Source organism: Pectinophora gossypiella, chromosome 23, assembly GCF_024362695.1.
Source record: "Pectinophora gossypiella chromosome 23, ilPecGoss1.1, whole genome shotgun sequence".
Lineage (NCBI taxonomy): Eukaryota > Metazoa > Arthropoda > Insecta > Lepidoptera > Gelechiidae > Pectinophora > Pectinophora gossypiella.
In genome coordinates, this window is record NC_065426.1 from 3,104,723 (window position 1) to 3,130,794 (window position 26,072).

Genomic DNA, 26,072 nt, shown 5'->3' on the forward strand with positions numbered 1-26,072 from the left:
GTAGCACGTATTTATACACATGTAGGTCAATGAAAAAAATGGCTTAGCAGTTCATATGTACCGTGGCAAGGAATAATTTTTAATTTAAATGGCCTTCAGTGATTTATGTCACATAAGTAATGCGTACAAATCCGTCGAAAATGAACCAGACCAGGTAAGCAGCAAGTGTTGTGTAAACTTGTGCCATTTTCTGGGTGTTGTAAATGTCCAAATCGAGCTGTCAATCTGACCCAAAATCCGGGAAAATTCTCTAAATAACAGTGAAAAGTGTTTGTTTTTGTGAAATAACATGGTTTATTGTGATAGTTGTTGGCTAGAAGCCTTTAGTTGCGGCGACTGTTCCAATAACATCTCACAGAATTTTGGCTGAGGTGAATGATGACATCTGAAGAATGCACACAATATTTTTAGAATTATGTAGATTGTGCGTTAGAGGACGAAGTAGCATGGCAGTGCTGGTTAAGGGAAACGTATTATTGAATATTTGTGACATTAAATTGGTTACATTTCAGTACAGTAAGATTCCTATTAGACAAAGTTGCTTACATGATATTTGCAATATGTTAAAGGTTGGGCCTACTTTCTGTGTAGATTTTTGTCTATTCAATGTCCTTCACAATGCAAATTCGCTAGTGTTGACTACTTTTACTCATTAACCTTTACATTTAGTTATGAAAACTTACTGTAATGTTTTATACATACAATTCACAACATAGTTGTGCTCTTATTATGTTTTAAACATATAATTATGACTTATAATCTAAACTAAAACATACATTTCCAAGCAATGTATTATCATGTATATTTTATACACTAAAATCTATATATTAATATTTCTGTTTCAATTCTGTTTATTTATTTTATGAAGGACATTAACATGAAGAATCTATCAAAGTCTTATTATTTATTTATATCCTCCTAAGGCCCGGATTTCCAGACACAATAGTTAAACAATGGGATTAGTACTACTAGTAGGGCCGTGGGCCTTAGGAGGGTAAGACAAATGTGACTTTGTTTGTAAATGTTCTGTATTTCTAAGTTGAGAAAAGCACAGCTTTTTTGAAAAGATGGAATTATGCCTGTATAAGGCTAGTATGATGTCATAATCTAGGTAATATAGGTATTCTTTGAAATCAAGCCATTTAAAACCTTGATACAAAAGTGCAGCACTGAATAACTGTCAGAAATTAACAATCTTAAGTATATTTTATTTTATTTCTTGCTTTAACATTTCTAAAATAAGCACAAAAATAATTATTCAATAGGTATAATGTTTTACCAAGCTGGGCCGCTCAACAAGTCAACAATAAAATTATTGTAATTGTTTATTATTGAGAATGTGACTGAATATAGAATTACAATTACAATTGGGAATGAAAAGGTTGAACATGTTGGGTACTATGTTTACAAGGGTTGGTAAATGTGATGAAGATAGAGAAAGGAGAGTAAAATTTGGTAATTTGTAAATGGGGAATGCATGCAGTTGTTACTTGTTAGTAGTCAATGTGTCTCGCAAGATGCAAGGATGGCTGTGCACTGAAGTTCTGAAGTATCACATAAAATATTACTCAATCTCCTGCATTCTTATTTGTATAGATAGTGCAGATAACTCCTTATCTGAAAGGTTACTCCAATGCTATTTACATTACAAAACAAAACAATTCAATGTGTAGGTATCTACCATAAAAATAATAAAGGCCAGTTTAAAACATCCTGGAACTGATCGCGGTATGTACGCCTAGGCCAAACCGTATTGCTATTTAAAGCTATTTATTTAAGACTACCTTCAAAGGTGTAGAATCTGTTTTGATATTTTAGTATATGTATGTTGATATGTATGTTGATGTTTGTTGAGAATAATATATATTATTCTGTCGAATATCAACATTAAGGAGCTCGGTGGCGCAGCGGTAAAAGCGCTCGATCTGCGATTGTTGAAGTTAAGCAACTTTCGCTAAGGCCGGTCATAGGATGGGTTACCAGAAAAAAAAAAAGTTTTCATCTCGAGCTCCTCCGTGCTTCGGAAGGCACGTTAAGCCGTTGGTCCCGGCTGCATTAGCAGTCGTTAATAACCATCAATCCGCACTGGGCCCGCGTGATGGTTTAAGGCCCGATCTCCCTATCCATCCATAGGGAAGGCCCGTGTCCCAGCAGTGGGGACGTTAATGGGCTGATGATGACGATGTTGATATTAGGTGGAAGGCCTATTTTTCCCTAAAAGTAGCAAGGAGAATGCTACACCGATAAATTAGTGATAAGAACGACATCACTGCTCAAGGGTTGATTTACATGTTTGTTGATAGATGCCAAATATTGATTTAACCGAATATTATTCTGTTTGAGTTTTAATGTTTCCTCACATCACTGATTTAACCTCTCATCCTCTCTCAACTTCTCTCTCACTGAGATACCAGACACAATAGACTTTATATTGTGTCTGGTGGAGATCTGCGTTGATGTAGCATTCTCCATGCTACTGTTTAGAGAAAAATGCAATACCTATGTATGCTTCCTACCACACAGAAATATGGATGGAATTGTTCCTATTATCGCTTCTGTCTTAAGCTGGACAATTTATATAAAAATCTTATTCTTACCATATGCTGCTTAACGCGTAAGTGTGATCGAGACACACTCCGCGTGCTTCTCCCTTCTTCCTTAGCAGCTTACGTCCATTTAAGACTTAAAGTAAGACCCAGAGGGGGTGAGGTTGGCGCCCCAACGTAATTGGTGCGGGGTGTAGAGTTATCGTTCCATATGTAGCATTATTCTTTATAGAATGCTTGAGCTTAAGCCTTAAGGAGAATGCTATCTAACAATATACGTATAACAGTACATCAATGGTAAATCAACCCATTGCATATGTATTAGGTTCTTGGTATACTTTAGGACGTTTTCTAGTGGACTTCGCTTTTGGAACCAGGTCACTGTAGGTTGGACTGATGGTGACGAAATATACATTTTGATTAGGTACCCATTTGAAAACTAAATTTTTTCAGAAGTTGATGTGGCCCTTTCAGTATTGTTTGGTGTTTAAAAAATATTAGACTCGGCATCGTACAAATATAAAATATAGAAACATACAAACAGGACCTTAGCTGGTTTTACCAAATACATATACAATAATCATACTTATAGTATTGTGAAAGTATTTTAGTTTGTGTTATAATGACATTAGACATAGTGACTAGCCATAATTTACATCGAAAATGAGCTTTAGTTATGAATAACAAGTTTTATTTTGGCTTTCAGGCTGTAGGAATTTGTGTGAATGGTGATGTCTCATAAATATTTTTGTTTCAGTCGGAACGCATTATGGAAGAAAACTCTATGGTCCGGGATCTCATCACAAAGATCCTTGATGAGACCGGACCCACAGAAGGGAGCAGGTGAGTCTACTTATTTCTACTTCCCATCAATTAGGCAAGGCCCTTATCATAATTATCAATAGGAGGCTGTATGGAATATTTCGTATAGTGTTGCCGAACTATCGATAAGAATAGACTATTGATTGTGGTCCTTGAAAATCATCTATATGGTCGTAAGGCCCAAAGTCCTTTTAAAATCCAATTCCCATTGTTTAACTATTGTGTCTGGAAATCCGGGCCTTACGAGGATATAATCGATAGGACGATACAACGACATATAGGTCGATGCAACGACATTACTTTGATCTAAATGAGTTCAAATCCCTGTAAAAATCACTCTGTGATCCCTAGTTTATTTAGGACATTACAGGCTGATCACCTGATTGTCTGAAAGTAAGATGATTCATGCTTCGGAAGGCACGTTAAACCTTTGGTCCCGGTTACTAATTACTGACGTAAGTAAGTAGTCGTTACATGAGCCATGTCAGGGGCCTTTAGTGGCTCACTAGTAACCCTGATACCAGGCCTGATGAGGTTGGTAATCCACCTCACACTATTGTTTGTTTTTTAAACATCGATCCCATCCGCGTCAGACAGAGTACTGCGGGGTGGAAGGCAAGAGGGAAACCAATGCCCTATTTTTCCTTAAAAAACGTAGCATGGAGAATATTATAAGAGCGTGGCTCTCAAGTTGATGATGATGAAACTATCGATAGTCGCCTATCGATAAGCAACACCAATTAGCACCCCCCTGGCCTGCCACCCCCTTCTCGCTTCCGTCCACATTCCCAAATCAGATGACAAATTTGTACGATGTCCTGAGATACATATGATGAACCGTATGGTAATCAGTCCAAAACCAATATTTTGCGGCCCGTATTTCCAAACACAGCAGTTCAACGATGGACTTAAGACTCTGGGCCTTACAAAGGTCCATCATTTTATAAAATACACAATCCCTCTGTCGGTTGCAACATGTCCGGAAACACAAGATGCAGAATGCATTCTGCTTTTTCTTCGTTCCAGCATAAAAGTGCTACTAAATGTTAGATTTCGATCAATAACTTCGCTGCTATAAATAAACCTCCAACATCATCTACCAATAAGCCCCACAAATCCTTGCACAATAGGGTAGTTTCTAACTAGTCAAATCAGTTACTTTTTACTAAACGTCAAAACACGAATTTACTATGAAATTTGTATGAAAACGCAACCTCAGACGTCATAGAAAAACGTGACAAAATGTCGCACTTATTATATTACACATTTTTTTATTAAAATTCATAAAATAAGTTCTTCTCTTCTTCTTCTATCGTGTGGGTTGTGAGGTGGATTACCAACCCCATCAACCCCATTATATATAAGTTAAATAGGAAAAAGGAAACGTTTTGTGACACCTTTTGATTGGCCTTTATTTAGTAATCAGAATTTCTTAATTTATCTTGGATCTAGGAAACTACCCAATTCTAAAAGGGTATTGAAACAAACCAACAAAGTTCCTGAACTTTGTAAATAAGCTTTGCAATTTCTCGAGAATTTTTTTAGCTTCACGCTCACGCTCGTTTATAAAAATAGCTTAGAAATCAATACAACTCTCGGCATCCTGGATGTAAGGAAGGACTTACTGACGGACACTTTACGATCGCGTTTCGATAACCCAACATATTATTTCATATTTATTTAAATATTGGTGTCACACTATTTAATGATAATGAACCATAAACGATTGGATTACATCCTTTATTTATTACGTTATTATTTGACGTGTGGTTGCGTTTTCATTGCTTTCATGCCTTATTCAAGCTTCATTGGTAATCAATTTAGCCTCGTCTATATTTGCTGCAGAAAACACATTAGCCTGTAGTCATACGTCATATGTCCCACTGCTGGACAGACTCCCTCCTCCCCCAACATATTTCACTGCGTAATGGTACAGGTGTTTGTTAACTATACTACATGCCAAGAAATTCTCTTACAGCTCTGTACAACCACCGGAAAAAGCTGTAAACAGTGTACCAAACCAGTATCCCAAAAATGACACCGCGACATTTCCACCGCCAAACTTTAACTATCAAAACAACATGTTTAACTTCCAAAACGACCAGAACGGATTCAATTACAATCTGCAGAATGGTTTTGGAAACGGTTTTGTCAATTATACCGACAACGACGTCGGCTTGCTTGGCGTGGACACTGTTGACGCGGCCACTGACGTCACACCGGAACAACTGAACCTTCTGAGGCTGGCGGCGCAAGAGATCGGAGGCGCCCAATTCACAAGCCCCAACAAATTCGACGACAAATTCTATAATTACTTCGAACCGAGCCAAAGAAACTCCCTGCCAGAAACAAACATGTTCCCACTGAACAACTTCAACAGGCCTAACAGTCTGAACTTGGAAATGAACTACAATTCGAACTTCGAAAGCCCTTTCAACAATGTGCAACAAAGATTTCCGAACGCATTCATGAAAGATCAGAGTCAAGAGTCAGCTGATATTCTGGCGTACTTGAACCAGCTGAACTTATCTCTGGACCGTAGGGACGATGTGCCCAATAATATGGACTTTAAGATGCACGAAATGAATGGGCATTACCAGAACGATGACTTTAATAAAATGCAGGAGCAAAAGATGTTCTTTAACAGGAACTTCCAGCCGCCCCCAAACAAGAATTTCAATGGAGATAACTTCTTCTTGAATGACATGATGCAGGTGAATGATCGAGGTTTGAACCAGAACTTCGATTTTGCGAATCAGACGCCAGTTTCGGGTCCTAACTCGATGAATTTTAAGCCGAACGGATTTCACCAGAACGAGTTTATGAGGCGCGATATGGGGCAAATGCCTCGAGAAGGGTTCCAGCCTAATGGGACTATGAATGAGCAACGAAACTTTGACAATTCCGGACGAGACAATATGCAGCAGGCTGCATTGATGAGGCAGAACCAAGAGCTGGCGAGGCAGATGAGCTTATTGATGAGGAATCGTCCACCGCCAAACCAGTTAAACGTCGATGTCTCCTTTCTACATGAGAATACACCCTTTAATCTCGGTAAGAATTTTTGTTTCGTTTCAATTCAGGTTAGAGCTTCACCAAGCCAACGAAAAGTTTAAACACCTACTTAATTTACTTCTTTTTACTCTCCTTTTGTAAAGTAATAACCATGGTTTGCTATAATAGTAAGACACTCATGATGATTATTTGTCTGTAGGTCTTGGAGCATTGCTAGGTCCCAGCCCACCTGTACCCCCACCAGTTTTGCCGTCGCCTATGATGGATATGCCTCTCTTAGCCCCGTTCTACGCTATTAGGAATATGAGGTAAGCACACATACTAAAGGTTTAAAGGCCATAAAGGAAAACCATGCCATATTGGCACGAAACCCTAATAGAACGGTCTTGAGTCGGTCATCGCCCCCTTGATTTTTAAACATGAAATCTCAACATAGGGTTTTTGAATAATGTGAGTATTTATAGGTAACACATAACACTTTACTGACTATCAATATTGGATTGTTATTTACTATTATGTGATTTTGTTCACAAGTGTGCCTCTATTTCCGTTGTCTCTCACTTTTAGCCACCCACTGGGGGAATGCTACTATTCCGAATGGACCTATTTTTTATACATGCTATCTGTACGTACTTGTATGGGGTGTAAGTGACATCGTAACGAATACTAAGGGTTTAGCTCATTATACTTAGTAATATCAAGACGGAAAATTCCACTTGATATTAACACAGAATCATGGTCTGAATTATCCCTCCCAATATTCGTTACGATGTCACTAACACCCTGTGTAGTTTTGGTAATTCATACACATATTTGTACATCCATAGGAACTATACTTGTGTTGTGTCGAAAAATTGGAAAACTACATTTATACATGACTTCCTTAGAAAAATGGGGACAATATCGCCTTACAACTTTTATTTACATTGGTGAATAATATGAACTAACATTTGACCCCACAGGGGCGCGGCAACCTCCTCTGGGATTCTCCACGCGCGCCTCGACGCATGCTACGAACAATGGCGGCAGTTGGAACGCGAGAGGAAACGCACAGAGGCTCGCTTAGCCCTGGCTTACCCCGGTCGGGCCGTGTCATCATCAAACTCTATACCTGTACCAAGACTGCCCCCGTGTCCTACTAGAGTCGACAGGCTTACTGTGGACATGCTGCGGGAGCATACCAAGGTTTGTTCACACCACACTAACCCAGACATGACTCACCCTGGAATACCCCGACTCGCCGTGTCATCATCAAACTATAACTGTACCAAGTCAGCCCCCGTGTTCTACTAGAGTCGACAGGCTTACTGTAGACATGCTGCGGGAGCATAACAAGGTTTGTTCACATCACATGACTTAAGTACCCTGGAATACCCCGAAGCGCCGTGTCATCATTCATTCAATTCACACAGGTTATTAATTATATTTTGAAACGCGTGACTTAAATCACAGTATCACGGGTTCGATCTTTAAACCACTGAAGTCGACTCTATATGTTTGAATTCATGTTTGAATCATAGATAATTGGTATACTTTACTTTATTGCACTTAACAACTAGTTACATCACAAACATGAAATGGACATTATGGACGTGAATGGACGTGGACGTGGTGATATGACGTGGTTTCCAGGATTTGTGCCCGGTTAAAGGCAATTGACTCGCCCTATTACATGAGAATTAAACATAGCTGGTGAGAAGTGGGTGTATATAGTTACATCTCATTTTATACAGGCGTGATTATATGACCAAAATTTCTTTCTTGCCAGGTTTTAACCCTAATGGGCAAGATGGAGACTCTACGAGCGAGCGTCTGCGTAGCTCAGAACAAGAAGCCTAGTAAACCAGAAGACGCAAAGATCACAGTATTGAAGAGGGGTCAAGAGAATGTTGCTAATGAGAAGGAGAAGGACAGTGGGGTAGATCCGACATCGTTTGATCCGACCACGTGGCGTGAGGACGTCAAGAACCTTTCTGAGATGTGAGTTTTGATACTTCATATTTATATATCTTCGCCTTATAGTGAAGCCAAGAAGAACCACGTAAGCGCCTTTAAAAAAACACACTTTGATGTGAATTTCTTCAACAAAATCTATTTCTTTCAATTAATTTGATTCCGGGTAAATGTTGACAAATTAATTAAAGCTATTTTGTCTACTGCGTAGCTATTAGCCTATACACACCTCCACCAACCCGCATTGGAGCAGCGTGCTGGAGTATGCTCAACCCCCCCCCCCCCCCCCCCCCCCCCCCCCCCCCCCCCCCCCCCCCCCCCCCCTCATAACCCCTGCAAGGTGTAGTTAACAAAAATCGCATCCGCATTTGATTTTACAAAAAGGTGGTTACTTGATTTTCACTATAAGGCATCAATAAGGTAAACATATACAGCAGAACAGAAGTGCAATAGCAATAGGGGCCTTTGGCGTCGCAATAGTAACCCTTAGTCCCCGAGGGTTGATGAGGTCGGTCATAACGGTCTAACAACCCACACGAGAGACGACTATAAATCCTAAGGGGGGTTAAACCTAGCTCAGCCGCTGGTGGGAACGAAGAGTTGCCGTTCTATAGATAGTATTATTTTATTGTGTTGTGGTCTTCTTCTTATCGTGTCGATGGTAAACTAAATAGTATCGGCCCAAAACTGCAGAATCAGAATCAGAATCATTTATTCAACGTAATTATCATGGATAAACTTGTTGAAGGTCAATGTAACATTTTTGAATTTACGTCATTTCGCAAGGTGTTATGGCTGAGGAGAAGAAATGACAAGAAACTGCAACAGCAACACATCTTTTAAATCAATGAGGGTACATTACAAGTTATTTAATAACTAGAGGAACACATTCAATACCAGACATTTTTATCATTTAGGTAATCATTAATCTTATAATAGGCTTTTTTACATAAAGTAAGCTTCACGTGAGCTTTAAATTTGTTCTCTGACAAATTTAAAATATTATCTGGTATTTTATTGTAAAAACGTATACATAACCCCAAAAAAGATGAATTTAATTTACTTAATCTAGAATTTTGAACAACAATTTTATTTTTATTCCTTGTATTGTAAGTATGCCTTTCACAGTTTCTCGGAAGGAGAGATACATTTTTACGCACATACATAATGTTTTCATAAATATATTGACTTGCGACCGTCAGTATATTTATTTCTTTAAACAGCTCCCTTAAAGAGTCCCGACAACGCAGATTATAAATAGCGCGAACTGCCCTTTTTTGAATAATGAAAATAGTTTCTACATCAGCGGCTCGACCCCACAATAAAATACCGTAAGACATTATGCTGTGGAAGTAGCTGAAGTAGACAAGTCTAGCAATGGGTACATCTGTGAGTTGTCGGATTCTTCTGACGGCATATGCTGCTGAACTTAGCTTGCCCGCTAGTGATACAATATGTGGGCCCCATTGAAGTTTTGAATCTACAGTAATTCCTAAGAAAACGGTGTGTTCAACAAAATCTAGTTTCTCGTCGTTAATTTTAATGTTATTATTTACTTTCTTTACGTTTGGTAGAACAAATTTAATACACTTCGTTTTCCTAGCATTTAGAACTAGGTTATTTACTGTAAACCAGCTTAGAACCTGCGACACAGCGGCGTTGCGTTGCTTTTCAGTTGTTACTGCAATTAGGGCTTCTCTATGTTTACCATCAGGCACAGTTGAGCCTACATACTTGGCCAATATAAAAAAAAAGCAGGACACGATGTAAGATGTTCCATCGTTTGGGGAACAGTGTCGCACTTGCACTTAAAGCCCGAGCCATCCGAGAGACCCCACCTGGAACCCGTTGTATGGTATTGTGGTGCAAATAGTATGTGTTGTGTCGGCAGCGCCCCGCACAGTGAGGTGGAGAGCGCGATGCTGTCGTGGCGCAGCGCCGTGGGCGCCGTGCAGGCGGCGCGGCGCCGCGAGCTGGCGCCGCACGCCGCGCACGCGCCGCACGCGCGCTACGTGCGGCAGGACCGTGAGTACACGATTTTTTTTTATAAGGGTTATGGCCTGGAATCAAGTCCTTTGGGCCAAGTCTTCGTTTCATGTCTTTTAAATTATTTTAGTTTGTACGTAGCACAAGCACAGCACAAATATGTTTAAAAATTCACAATAGTATTTTTTATGTATTTATATAGTGGTACGAGACACTTTTCACAATGTAGTGTGAGTACACGAGCAGCCCTGCTGGGGTTGCTGCTTTAAGCTCAAATATTTGTTGTTCCGTCACAAGAACATTTTTGTTGCGATCACGCCGAAAATGTTTCAAGTCACAACCATGTATGTTTACCTGACGTGTGCGGTGGTCTGCAGCGATCCTGCAGCTGGCGGAGGCGGTGAAGCAGCTGGGCGTGTGCGCGCGGCGCGCGCGCTGCGCCATGTGGTGCGACCTGACGCTCACCGTGGCGCTGGCGCCGCCGCACGCGCGCGCCGACCCCGCCGCCCACGCCGACGCCGCGCCCGCGCCCGCGCCCGCGCCCGCCAAGATCTCCGTGGTCAGTGTTGCCGCCTAAATTCTCCTTTTTGAAGCTAACATATTCCATGTCGAGTAGTTTGCTTTCCTAACCAGTCGACACATCTCTAATTATTGTTTACTCTATAACTTTTAATCGATTTGAACCAGAACCCCATTCGAATCAGGATTAGTCGATCTTCTTTCTTTGCTAACTGTAAGTAAAAAATATAAACATAAGCGACTTGCTAACATTGTTAACATGATATTTAACAGAACGAGCTTAACCACAGTCCGAGTTCCCACCACAATGCGAAGCAACCGGCACACGATAACGTGGCCACATCGAGTCCCAACAACTCGAAGCAGACGCATCATGATGCTAAAGAGGTAATATTTCACTTTATTCTAATACATCAGGGGGTTAAAAGGGCCACATCGAAGCAATTCATTAAAAAAATAAATATTGCAATTTAACATTTGCGCATATAAAAATAAGTGCGCAGTGCAAACAAATGTGATTATGACATTTTAATTTCATCCATTCTCATTAAAGCCTTCATATACGGCGAACACGTACGTTTTTCTTTATAGACTAAAATAACCATTCCTTTACCAGGACAAATCTCCCAACGAAACAAAAAGCGACACCAAAACCGAGACAAACAACAACAAGACGTCGACAACAAACAAGCAAGTCGACAAACAACAAGACAACAAGAATCAACAACGTCGCACTCAGAACTACAGGAAGCTCAACCAGGGCAGGAATGACTTCTACCAGAAGAACCAAAGGTACGACAATAGGTTCATGCATAATAGACATCCGTACTACTTGGCCACCGGCCCTATAAACTAATTTGACCGTCCGGAAATTTCTAGAACGTTCTAGAATTTTCTCGAACTGAGTCAACGATCGTAGTTGTTTGTTAATGTTAGAAAAGTCGAATGTAATCAAGGATTTTAGTATGTCTACGAATTTGTAACACCCCCAATGTTTAGGAAAATTGGTAGCGTTTGCAACTTTATGTATTTAACTAAGTAAGACTTCAGCCATTGCAAAACAAAATGAACCTTAAAAGCGTTTTGTTTTTGTGGCACTCACCCGTGCTTAGTGAAACTCATAAAGAGAAAATGAAATCGAAAAATAGCGCTGCGGGTTCAAGTCCCGTCCGAGTCACATTTTGCCGATTCTATTTTCTCTCAAAAGCGTTATCAATTTTCCTAAACTCTCTACAAAATAGTTGTGAAGTTGTATTAGCCTGCACGTTAGATAACGTGTTTTCTACAGCATTTATATCACTCGTATAAAACGCACTGACGATGTGAAATTTAATTAATGATGATGATTCATGGCTTTGGAAACCATGTGTTGAAGGCCGTCTTTTATAGGTTATGGTTCATAAAATATTTAGGGATACTATGACTTCATTTTAAAATACAATTGCATGATATAACGTACATAAACAACCATTGTTCGTCCCACTGCTGGGCACAGGCCTCCCCTCAATCAACCTGAGGGGGTATGGAACATTTTCGTACACTCCACCACGCTGCCCCCTGCGGAAAACTTCCTGCAAAAATATCAGAGCATTTAAGCTCACTAGGTATAACATATACACCTGTAACGCTCTTGTTAGAGGGGAGCTTCTATAGGCAACACTTTAGGCAATTTTCACGTAAATAACTTCTAATACTTGGAATAAAACATATGGTTTCCATCACTATAAAATCTTCCTCATAAATTTCGACTATACGCGTCTTTTTAAAATATTTGTCTACGTTTTTAACTCTGCATTTTACCGCCAGTATGTATGTTATAATTCGGCTTAGGATCGGTGTTGTAATACAAGTTTATACGGAATTATTAGGGTATTGTACTCTGTACAACTAAACGAAATTGGGTTTTAAGATTCCTATATATACATATATACGTTGTTCGGAACCGTTAACAGGTTTACTAAAAGATTTTATTAGAATTGAAAATGGAATGCTTCTTGAATTAAATTCGGAATTTATTTCAGGAATTGGGATAGAAAATAGAAGTAGTAATTTACGAAAATAAAAATCATTTGTTACTGTTTCGTAATAGTATATATTATGGCGTAAATTACTGGCTGCTTGTGCATATATGATTTTGAAAAACGAAATAGTTTTTATTACTAAAATTATTTGCAGCTATTTACAGGCCGAATCGGACGTATTGATAGTAACCTTAAAACAAAGATGTTTGGTTGTAGAAGGGTACAGCTATAAAGATTTTATATCATTCGCAATTGGACAAAAAATCTTAGCAAATAGTACCTATACATATGCTAATCAATTTTTCAATAGAAAAAATGGTTGTACATCAGCTTACAAAAGTAAAATAAATAGTAAGTATTAAAGTTTCACATATAACCGTGTTCATATTTTGGCTTTTGATGTTGTATATTCTATATATGTCTATATTCTATACATATAGTTATATTTTATCTGAAAAGAGTTGTTGTCCAAATGCGAACTAAATAGTCGAATTAGACCGGATATACATTCCTATCCAAATTGACCTTACAGGTCATAATATTTGTACCTAGGAAATTTAGATACCTGAACTATACCTAAAATGATTTAGATCTTGTTAGGATTCGACACAATTCTAGAAAATTCTAAAAGAGGGGTCGGTGCAATCTCTAAAGACGTGTAAAATTATCATATCAACAATAATATAAATAATGAAATAACGAGCACTTTTTATAAACTGTGCATTTACTTTAAAACTTAGTACTGTCGTCGACAATTACTTGTATTCTATGTCAAACGTTTGGTAACGCTTTTCGAATTGCAATATTGATGTTAGACTGACTTTTGAATCTAGTAGACGTGTACCTCTCACTCATACTTACATACAAAACGCGTAAGTGCGAGCGAGACGCATAATATTTCATTAAGCTACGCGTGATTTAAACATTTTCCTTTGACATCTAATGCAAGTATTCTGATCACCCAGTTACATTTTTAAATGACTTTATTTTAACCTAAAAATATCCGCGAGTCATTTAATACGAGTATGTACCAAAAAATACTTCTTCGTAAAAGTATTCGTAATAAGAAGACTTGACACAGGTGAAACTTGAGACCACAATTATTATAATATTTAAAAAAAAAATGGTATATCTAAACACTAGAAAGTGTGTAGGCTAGTTTGAATGCCAATCATGCGTTAACATAATCATGCTTGGCTGGTTATCTAATAATAAAGTATTATTGTCTCGACGTTTATGGACGGTGGTTATAGGGATAGCTGGATGAGACGTGATGGGCGGCGCTGGGGCTTTTGACTTGCATATCTCTAAATGTCTCTTTTGGAAAGATAAAGGGCAATGTTTTCATCCAAGAAAAATACTTGGCCTTACCATCTTTATATATGGGTACGTTTTGAATAATATATTGAATTATTAGACATATCCATTACTCAAACAAAAAGCTATGCATAAAGTACGCCAGGCCGTGAAAAGTAGAAACATTTGCTACCTCAATAAGTCAAGAAAAAAAAAACTGAAAAAGTCCCCAGCGCCATCTATTGCCTTTACAAATGTTGATTCCTTCCTTTAAATTGGCTAGTTTACTGATAATACTTGCCAAATTCCTTTTTGTTTGGTGTGAGCGAACTAAGCGATGCCTAGTCTAACTTTGTTAAAAATATCTATTTATTAACGCTTCTTAATGTGTGCTATATCGTTGTTGTCAATGCACCTATTACTCTGAACTTCGACCTTAGGTCGATAGCCAGAAGATATAAAATACGTACCACATAATGTGCTTAGTCTGATGATAAATTCGGTGGTTATTATAAGCTCAATTTGGATTGAAGTCGCTTAAGTGTCGGTCCCGACGTTGACCACGGATACGCTAAAGGATAATTATAAATTTTGCTTCCAATTTTCGCAGTACCATCTTCTAGTCAATTACATCTGACATGCAGAAGCAAAAATGTAACCCGACTGAAAAATACCAAAATGGAATAAATAATATCGCTCACATCAAAACAAAAAAAAACCCTTTTTAATAAAAATGTGATGTTTCTACGTTAATACTAGTTGACACTATTTTAATATATCACATTTCGTGCAAATAATAACAAAAAGTATATAAAATGAAGTTATGAACTACTAGCTTATAAGTGTACCAGTTTTTATTTATTTTGTGTTTTTTTTTTCAAATGAATTTTTATAGTTAGTTCGTTTAGGCTTAAAGGAGGTGGTATATGGAATTGATCGTTCGATATAGAGTGTGTATACCGTTAGTTGGATCGGCTAGTTTTTGTCAATTCTTAATTTTAATTTGTACCACAAATCAGCGTTTCCCAAACTGTTGAGAATTTTTGCCCACCCAGTTTACTATTGTCCTTACCAAATCTTAATTTCAAAAGACTGCATTAAAATATGTACGTGTGCTTCGCTTGAGAAATGTAGTGTCCCATGCATTTGCAACATTCGTATTCGAGTCATAAAATTAAAAGACGTTTGTATGACGACTTTTGTATGCCTACACATGGACGTGCTCAAAATGTAACTTTTATACACATGCGTTTTTATTCAGAGCTTTGCGAATGTGTTTATTTACTTACATAATATTTTAGAGCCATTTTTCTTTTACTTCTCCCGTGTAAGCGGAGGGGGACCTTGTCCCATTTCAGTTTGGGAAACACTGCGCATGTAGAAGATTTAATTTGTGGTGCGAAATATTATGAACTTAGTAAAAGCACTTGTGTTCTATAGTACGGCCAAAATGTAGTCGATTTGATACATAATTATAGTCAGTTCCTCACGAAATAGTTTAGTTAATTTTAGTCAAATAATTTGTGCATGTAACGTCGAATCGCTCATATCTGTGTATTAAAATAATAATAATTCGTAAAAGTGGGGTGTTATGTCATAGTTCCGGGGCCGCTTTTAAATATCGCTTTAATTTATAATATGTCTTCTTTGGTGCACAAACTCTTTCTGCCTCGTGCAGGATTAAACCAAAACAATTAATAGTAAACTAAACTTCCATCTTAAGTTCATGTTAGTGTATAAGGAAAAATATGGTTAGAGATCGTTATTATTTGTGATTCATTTTGATTTAACTCGCCTCTGTATATTATGGATATTCGTAATCGCTTGGATGACAAATAGCGTGGATAACTAACGTTCGAAGTGAATTATAACGGCTATAAGGTTTTTTTAGTATTCGAAGGTAGTGCCTTTTCTATGTGTGCATGCATTCTGACGTCCTGTGCAATTTTCGGGGTTTTTTTGGATCTGCAGATGTGGTTATTTGTCTTTTTTGACAATCACCAAACTTTTTTGGGAAAATCTAAATTCAAACCCTTGCTTTTGATTACATAGATGATATAAACTCTACTTCCCACCAGTACTAAATAATATGTATATTATTTTCTCTCCCATAACTTTAGGCCTAGTTCTTTCCTGAATAAATTGGTAGTGAACAGACAATGAGGATAAAAACTAGAAGTTCAAAAGTAGGCAGCAGCACTGTTGAGTGTTCCTAAATTCTGTCAGTTCTCGATACTGTCCTGCTAAAATTCGTTATAAATTGCTAAAAAATGTAAAGCAACTTGAAGTGTATCCCGTCTAAAGGATGAGTTACGAAAAAGAAAAACAGCCAGTTGGAAAAAGGCAGTTTTTATTGAAAACAAGTTTTCTTCTTTCCAATCTTTAGGGAATAAATATAACATGATTTTGCAGTAAAATGCTGCGCAAAGGGTTATAGTGCGAAAATGTAAACAAAACAATATGTTTGTTTACTCAAAAAGTATGGGGAACTGTCAAAATTTCACAACACTTGACAGTAGCGACACCTGGTGGGAGAAACACAGTTTTGTACCCCATTTGTCAGTGATTTGTAAAATGATTCTCCAATCGTCGTATATATGCTTATTTATGTACTTTTAAAACCAAGTTCTTTTTTACTTTTTTAAATCTCCTCACCGATTTAAAACAAATACCATACCTGCAAATCTAACTAAACCCAAAACAAAAATAAATTGCGGTGTCATGTACAAAATTCGAAGTGTTGTTGTTTAAACGTTGATTTTCTAGATTTTAGTTTGCTGATATTAAGTTTTATACCTTTCACATGTGATGCATTTCCTAATGAATTAGTATATTTATTGATTCGTGTAGAACAGATTGGGCGTCGCGTTTAAATGTGGGGTTGGTACACAAATATAATATATAAATAAATTGAATATATACGAAAATATAACACTCGCTTCGAGGAATTGACGAATTATTTTGTTGATACTTTTATCAATTTTAATTCTTACTATTCTAATGATGCTACTGCCTACCGAATGTTTTTTGTCATACTACAATAGGCTATTGGGTCAAATAATTTAGTTTAAATATAAAAATGTACCAGATATTTCTTCTACCGGACAACACTTTGAATAAAGCGCTTATTTAGCTAGAAAATATAAAACCTAGTAACTGTTTAGATGGTCTAATAGGTGATTAAAATGAATTAGAAGGAGAAAGGGTAAAAATATATTGATATGAATTTATTTTCATAAAAAATAAAATATAATAGACTACATTTAACCAACCCCATTCGTCGTATGCTTCCATATATTGATATATTTAAAGAAATATTAGTACAATCGATTCGCACTTAGAATATTTTAGCGCGTAGTCAAAGATATATCCAACTTCGTAAACAAATATTTAGCACAATGAAAATGTTTAGTTTCATAGCAAATTTTAATAGTTAGTTATTTCTCTACTTAATCGTATTCTATCTTCAGTGTTTTCCCACGTTGCCATATATTGTAACTATTTACCTCAGGATATTCTTGCATTGAATTTGTTAGCCAATGTACCACTTGCGCGGTTTTAAATGTAACAAAATGTTGCTATTTAAAGTTGTTTTTTCTTAAATATAATTGGTTACAGCAGTTAGCTAATAATTTGTTGGAACAGTAACAGAATTGTTAGTGCAACTGTTCAAATGGTACTACAGTTTTGGTTATACTAAAAAGCGATTTCGTTATTCAGTGTTTAGGACGTTTCTTCTTATAACGGTTATTTAGTTTCTTTTCTTCGGAGATTTAATTATAAGTCCAACATGAATATAGGCTCCGCCACTTTATTATTATTTTAGTCACTTTTTAGTGTAATCACAATTTTAGGTTGTTGTTTTTTTCTATTTATTTAGTTTGGATTTGACACAGATGAATTTATTTACTTATTATATTTTTACATTATATAAAGTATATTACTAAAAGACCATTTATTGAAATGAATTTTCCGTGGCTATGAAATGGTTGACCTCCGTGTAGGATAAATAAATTGTTTATTATAGTAATTGGAATAATAAGTGCCACAACTAGCTTCTTTTAAACTAGATCGTATCGATGGGAGCGTTGCTTTGAATTCGCAAAGTGTTCGACTTGCGTCGAGTCAAACGTCTAAAGAAATGATGTAGGTATAAATATCTCGAGTTATAAAGACGTGTTATAAGGGCCTACCGTATTACGCAGAGCATATCAGCTTTAATGTTAGACGGCTGTGAATAAGAGAGTAATATAGTATTAGCTAAGCAACGCTCCGGTCACAGCTCACAAACAGAAGCGAATAAATTGTGTTAGCTCAAAAATATCGTACCTTCCGTCCATGCCAAGTGGAATTTTCGCATAGAATAAGCTTGTCCTAATGCATTTGAGTATCCAAAAAAGTTTCATACCAACTGCTATTGCTTCTATCCAACTTGAATACGTTACTTTTAAGTTCTTAAGCGTAAATGTCAAATACTAATCGTAATTATTTCATATGAAAAAGTAATTTCTGAATTTCTATATGACCAACGCTTAAAACAGCATATCTTTATAAGAATACGTGTGATATAACCTAATTATAATTGTAATTATATCCTTACTTAGTCCTAATGCCTATGTAATACGTGAAAAATTTCTAAAAATACCAAATCTATTCAGTACTTAATTTAAAGCCAATAATGAACGCTTATGGTGGCAAACGGAATATCTATATTAAGTGTAAGTGAGTGATCTAAAATTCCTAAAGTTATCAGTAATTCGTCCTCTCAATGTCTACGATCTCAATGCGCTATCTACCTCTATTACTAAATAAAAACACTTAATTCAACACTAAGACAAGGTGCTAGTTTAAAAAAACGTGTCTAAAATACAATTTCAATAAATAACTAAAATATTACAATAGATTTAGGTAGCGCATTTTAGCATGTGGTGCTGTGCTTAGAAAACGAAGTTTTTATTTAAATTCCGTATACTGGAAAGTAAAAAAAATAAATAAAGAGATGTCGAGGAAAGTTTGTATCAAATTTTATTATAATAACCTTTGTTTATGTCCGTATTTTAACATTCTAAGCATAGTACCATTGCGGATCGATACAATATGCATAACATATTTATTACCTAAGAGAACATAACGAACGCTAGACTCTAGATAGTAAAATGCATGGGTAATTTCATATAGCTATTGTTGTTTATTTTTTGTTTTGTTTATTAGTCAATGTTTTAGATTTGAGATTTATAGTGGATTTAGACGTTCACTAACATATTTTCGTACAAGGAGTTGCTTCCAACTCGACCGCTGAATTCCTTCCGGTGGGACTGTTGCTCCAAAAATCCTGAATGTACAAAAAACAAGTGACACCACGCTTGTGTATCCAGCTAGTTTGTGTTAGGAAGTGTTAGTCAAGGTGGTATACCTTTAGTAAGACTGGAATAATGGTTCTCTTTATTGTTTTCGTTGTGTATAGCCTCTGTGTGCCGCAATCTCCGTGTTGTTGGACTTTTAAGGAACGAGTAGGGAAATGAGAACGGTAGGTTCTCCTTGTATCGCATGGGTTCTTGCTAGTGTCTGAAATCTGAACTACAGATTCTACCAATAAACTCTTCCAGTGCGGAGCGTAACATAAAAACAAAAACATGTGTTACCACTTCTATGATAATAACCTACTGTTCTCTTTTTACTATGCCATGGACTAAAGAATAATACTATGGATAGAACGGACACTCCGGCCCGCACCAATTCGTAACGGTGCCGAGCTTATTTACCTCGCTAGGCCTCACTTTCGTCTAAACAGCCGTAAGACGTTAAGGAGTAAGGGAGCGCGCGTGGACTGTTTGTTTTGCTCGCACTTATGCGTTAAACGGCACACGGTAATACCGAAATTTTTCTATGGAGTGTCCGGGCTGTGACTAAGGCGAAACCGTTCCCAAAAGTATGAATTAGTTTTATTTATTAACAGTTCCTTAACGATACAGATGCTTCAGTCTCAGACCCGCTCTGAGATTTAATTTATGTGAATGTGGATCAATCTTAGAGCTTTATCGAATTTGATAATAATTTACGGATGAATATTTATAAAAAAAGAAATATGAACAAGAAAAAAATGGTAGAGAAAATTGATAACTCACTGTTTAGATAGTTAATCCTGCAAGATTGTGTATCGTAGTTGGTTTTTTATCTATTTTAACTGATGCTAGTTGTGTAGTAGAGTTGGTACGAGCCTTTGCCATTAGGTGAAGTTAGTTGTTAGGTGGATACGGCCCTAAAGCTTATAGTACGAATCTAATAGTAACATGTTTTAATATAACCGTGCATGGTTTCAAGAATTCTCGTTTAGAACAAAGTAACTGTTTAGCGTTATCGATGTGTCAGTTCTCAGATTAGGGTTAAAGGTGATGGTTAGGTTATTTCAACATGTTGATAAATGTTGGTGTCTTATGAGCCATTAGTTGCCCCGCGTTGGGCGCCAATTTGTACTTCGCATCGTGTGCACAAATACTCTATTCTAATTAAAAGTTTTAATCACTGTTTTTTGATACTAAGATGATGTAGTCGGGTGGAAGTTTTTAAGGCTAAAGGGATGTTTTATATTAGTTGCAAGTGTTAGTATTTATATCGGAATGAGTGGACAATAACGGTGGGTAGTCCTGTTTTAACGTATTGTGATACATTCGGGCAGTGGCTGCGCGGTCGGGTCTACCACCACAGTTTTTAATCTTACTCTTATTATTATTAAGTTTAACATTGCTTCTACGAGGTTTTGCCGTAACACTAGGCAGATTTTTTTCTATTGGGTATTTAGTGGATTTGATTATATTTTGAGCCATTGTTTAGTGCATAGTCTACTAATATTTTTGCTATACGCCAATTCGCAGTGAATAGGTCTGTCCAGTTTATAGGAATGGCATCATGAATTTTTATACGTGAGGACCAAATCTGGTTTTTCTATTTTATTGTGAGTTTGAAAAATGTAAAGAAAATATGGAAAAATACAGGATTTATTTTGCCAGTTCCTCTTAAATGTAAGTGAGAATTTCTAAAATATTTTTATAGTTGTAAGTGTTTTTAGGTACTGTGTGAGTACGCAAGTATTACTCAGGTCTGCGAGGTTTCGTTTCAGTGTTCTCTGTTCAACATTGTGCGGTATACTTAGTCGCCGTCTCATGAATTTTGTACTGCATACGTATCCGAATAGTTAAGTTTTATTGTGGTGCTGAACTACATTGTTTTTGTCGACACCAATAAATGTATTTCTATGTTATCCTTTAAGTTGTAAGTGACTGTGACAGTTGATTCTGTAAGAAACAATCGGCAAATGTGATGGGATGGGTTTTCGAGTTATTTTTGTCGAAATTTGAAATCTCACTACATTTAGTCCGTCATTCAGTGATTTGTTCAGTTGTTTGTTGTTTTATGTGGGTTACCATTACATCATCTAGGGATAAATATTATAAACACTTATTGTAACAAAATAATAGTTGACATATTAAGGTATGCGCACACCAATATTCTAACAGCGGAACTTCCACACACTCTAACAATAATACTGTAAATTCAACACTTAATTTTACGCACACTGTTAAGAATTACTTGTCTGCTTAATATTTTCGAATACACGTCGAAAAATAAATTAAAAACTTAAATTAAATTTAAGGCGTTCCGCTGCCAAGCTATTGACGTTCGTGTGATCCACATAGGCCAAATAAAGTTATCAACTTATTTTGACGCGATGGTAGCTCACGTTTTTTCGCACATATTTTGGTCGAACATGTTTATCATTACGTAATCCAAGTTAATAAGCATAATTTATAAATTATCATGTATATGAATAACACCAATGATTTATATGAATCTGCTGTAACTCGGTAAGCTTGAAGCATTTTGTCTTTGCGTCACTGCCACTACAAATACCCATAGACATGTGTACTGCATTCAGTTTGTATGTTTCTTGTTATTTTTGTTTTAAGCATCGCTACGTAGGTGCCACACATATTTTTAAATAGTTAAATGGAGAAAATTCGCTAGTCCATAATATGTAAAACTTTGGATCTGTCTGTTTATAACAAATACTTAGGTGTTTTTAAGATACTTAAATATATAGGACTCGTTTGAGTGAGCGTGTTGCTTATGAAATTAAATTATATTTAAGTAAATTACTAAATTCTTTTTAAATAAAAATGTAACATGAATTTTAATTTCAAGTTGACAACTGTTTGTAACATAACTTATTTTGTATACCTTTCACAGCATCATTACATTTTCTGTCAATTGTTTAAAAATAAACCAAAATTATCCGGGAAACCTTAATAACATAAGAACAAAAATGTTTTCGAATAAGTCTGTTTTAGATTAAGTGGCAATTATGTTTAATGCGATTAATTTGAGCATATTATTCGTCTTTAATAGAATTTAAAATCGAACTATCATTACGGAACTGACTTTGTACTCTAAAAATAAATTCTTATTGCCAAAATGACGCTCCCTCAAGCGGGTCCCGATACAAAAATATACTATCTGTGGTGAATATCGAATTTTATGAGCTTATTAAAACTTAATTCCGTGGTATTGCGAATTGTTGTAATGGTGTGCTAAAGTTGTATCGATATTGTGCATCTCCAGACTTCTCTTTTTACTTACCATTATAACCATAATGGTGCTCCCACACTGAGGTTATGAATTTGTTATATAAAAATGCCGAAAGTTCTTGTTCCGAACTTTAGGAGTAAAATATCGTAATGTTACTTTCCATTAAAAACAACTGGTTGCAGCGAACGATAACTTCAACTGTGCACTTAGTTACTATAAAATGTTATATTACAATATGCTAAAATCAGTTTAGGAGTGTTACAAGCCATAATAATAATTGTGCTAAAAGTATTTCGCATAAAGAAAGATAAAAACCTTTCGATTGGCATGATCTTTACCGAACCTGCCATTATTTTTACTTAGATATACTATTTTGTAAAAGAGTCGAACGGAAATATGGTCGGGAGGATTAAGTTCATCAGACAGTAAATAGATGTTACTTTGTATTTCAAATAATATTTAAGACGTTAAAGCTAAAATTTGTAAAATTGTGGCTTGAAGATTTAGGAATTACGGATGAGATGAAATATGTTCAAAATTTTAGAGTATGCTATTTGAGGATTAGTAGCTTTACATTAAAACAACAAATTTTCGATTATTATCTCATTATATACGTCATAAAGACATTGATTTTTAGTTTTTTTGAATACTATCAAGAATAGTTATTTAAATACGTCATATTAATAGCCATAGCCTTCCCCACTAACTGAGGTAAGAAACATAACCCACCACGCTTCTCCACTCCGGGTTAGTGGAGCAAAATTATTTAAAAAGTACTATTGACATTTAGTTTAAGTATATGACACATTAATTTATGAGTATATTTTAATAATGAATAGTGAGATGTGCAATATCGATCATAAGGGCGGGTTTCCACTGACGCGGAGATGGGCGGAGAAGAGCGGAGATGTGCGGATTTGACCAATCACAGCGTTCGAGAGAGCGAAAAACGAAGACGCTCTGTTACTCTCTCCCTCACGGTGATTGGTCGATTCCTGCACATCTCCGCTCATCTTCGCACAGCTCCGCGTCAATGGAAACGCAGCCTAAAGCGGGTACTACACTAAAAATAAAGAAAAAATGTGTTTTCAAAAAAAATGTTTGTTAAAAAGCTAAATAGTATTTCATAAGATGCCAAGCTATCGCATTCGGACCAAGGATTATTGTGTAATTAAGTGTAGTCACTTCACTTGCTGAGTACCTCTAGCATTTTACATAGATGGAATTGTATGGGGCTCGAGCTAGGTCGAAATGGGTTAGTAAAATGTATTGTGAATATTACCTGCTGTCATGAACATTTATATGTATACACTTTACGACCATGTTACATTAACTTTTTTGACAAATTGAACTGCAAGTCTCACTAAATGTCATAATATGTTAATGCGACAGAGTTCTAAAGTGAGTACATGATATTGCTTAAGAATGTAGTATGCTCCCCAAAAGCGATGCAATGATGAAAATGAATAACATGTTACATTCAATTTATATGTACATCGCTAGAAATTTTAATTGCAATATCGATATCGAATATTATTTCGCTTTTCAAATCAAGATCTACTCAATTATCTATTATGTCAAAAACAGTATTATAAAGTCGTGAGTTAATTCAGTTTCCAGAATCGTAAGGGACAAAATCTACTTATACAGGGTGTTCGTGACAGTCGCAAAAGTATGGAACTAAAAATAATGAAAAAAAAAACAGTAATTTTTTTATGAATTTTCCGACAGGAAATTCCACTTCATATCAACTCAGACCCATGGGCTGAATCATCCGTCTCAGTATTCATTACGGTGTCGGTAATAGTCCCTAACAAAAAAATTAATTTCCACTAGAAATCCCAACGAAACTTAATTCTATTAAGCTAAACACGTTTCGACCTAACGCAGCGACCATTTTATATAAAAAAAAGTTTATAATAATTAAATATTTTGACAATGTCTTCAGTCTCTTCATAATAGATCTATGTATGCAATATTTGTGATCAATGTATGTTAGATTTCACGGCATGACAGACTGATTTAAAGAGCAGGTTGGTTCACTTGGTCACTATAGAATCTGCTCTGGCAGTATTAAAAGAGGTTACGTGCAAAAGTGTGGGTATATTGAGCAGTTTTTCGAGTCAACTATTGACTGTTTGAAGTAAAAGTATATGATATAGCATAATGAGCCACGTCAAGGCCTTTGACTGCTGCAATAACTCTGACATCAGGGTTGCCGAGGTCGGTCATTGGTATCACAACCCAAACGAAAATTACGGCGTTGTTGATATGCTAAAAAATAGTACAGTCATCAGCAATATCATGTACCCACTTTAGAACCATGTCGCGCTATCATATTTGACATTTAATGAGGAATACCTACGGTTTAATTTGTCAAAAAAGTTAATGTGACATGGTTTCAAAGTGTATACTATTAGTATTCGTGACCGTACATTTAAAATTGTATTAAATAGTTAAGTTTTTGAAATACCCACATAAAACTTGGGTCATTAAAAATGTCCTGGTTGTCAACTTAATTCGGTTTTAAATGTTGTTCCACTGATAATAATAAAATAATAAAAAGGTTTCCACTTAAGAAACAAAACAAATTTTCTTAGTACGATGTGCTAACCTGACGATGTAAACGGCTTTAAATAATAATAATTTCATGACTCGAATACAAAATTAAGATTGCAGAGATGACAAATAACTTTTGAGTGTTTATGAAACTTTTGCACGTAACAAACTCGAAAGATTATAATGTAGCAAAATACAATAACCGTTAAACGTATTGGTGTTATCTAGTTCAAAAGGAGATGGGGCAATGCTCAGTTTGGGATATTTTATTGTAAAGAAATGTGGATGGAACTGCTACCGTTTTAGTAGAAAAAGTTAGTATTGCCAATGTGTAGGGATTTTTTACATATAAATGTCTGTATGTCTTGAAGGTTTTGTTAGTAAGGCATATGTCTGTTAATGTTGTAAGTAACTGAGCTTTTACTATAGTGTTACTCGCGATTGCCAGAATTTTGTGATGATATTTAGACTGTTGTATTTATCGAGCTATTAAAGGTAGCAGAACCATTGTAGTATAAAAATTAGACCCAAAGTGCCCCATGTCCTTTATTTAATGAAAATAATTAGCGTACGCCAACTGTCTCGTTCAAATGTTGTGAATTAAGTGTTAAATGTTGTCCTCCTATCAAACCGTATAGGATATTGTTTATCAGATTATTCAGTAGTTCATGCTAGATGCAGTCTTGATTTTTTCTTACTACTAATGTTTTGTTACTGTTTTGGCACTGTATTAATTACCTTCTGACAAAAAATATATAATGAAATAAAAATG

The 26,072-nt window shown here is 36.2% G+C and overlaps 1 protein-coding gene across 1 annotated transcript; it reads left to right on the forward strand.

Moving 5' to 3' along the window:
• Positions 1–26,072, forward strand: LOC126377336 (uncharacterized). Its single transcript, XM_050025037.1, has 10 exons — positions 1–154; positions 3,304–3,389; positions 5,347–6,422; positions 6,583–6,691; positions 7,346–7,568; positions 8,152–8,363; positions 10,228–10,361; positions 10,700–10,881; positions 11,115–11,228; positions 11,458–26,072. Exons 1-10 carry the CDS (start codon positions 89–91, stop codon positions 11,695–11,697), a joined length of 2,442 nt encoding a protein of 813 aa, XP_049880994.1. The 5' UTR covers positions 1–88; the 3' UTR covers positions 11,698–26,072.

Coding starts and splice junctions, on each gene's coding strand:
- LOC126377336 (XM_050025037.1), top strand. CDS start 89: ATGGCCTTCAGTGATTTATGTCACATAAGTAATGCGTACAAATCCGTC. Junction 7,569..8,151: donor TGCTGCGGGAGCATACCAAG/GTTTGTTCACAC, acceptor CTTTCTTGCCAG/GTTTTAACCCTAATGGGCAA. Junction 10,882..11,114: donor CGCCCGCCAAGATCTCCGTG/GTCAGTGTTGCC, acceptor GATATTTAACAG/AACGAGCTTAACCACAGTCC.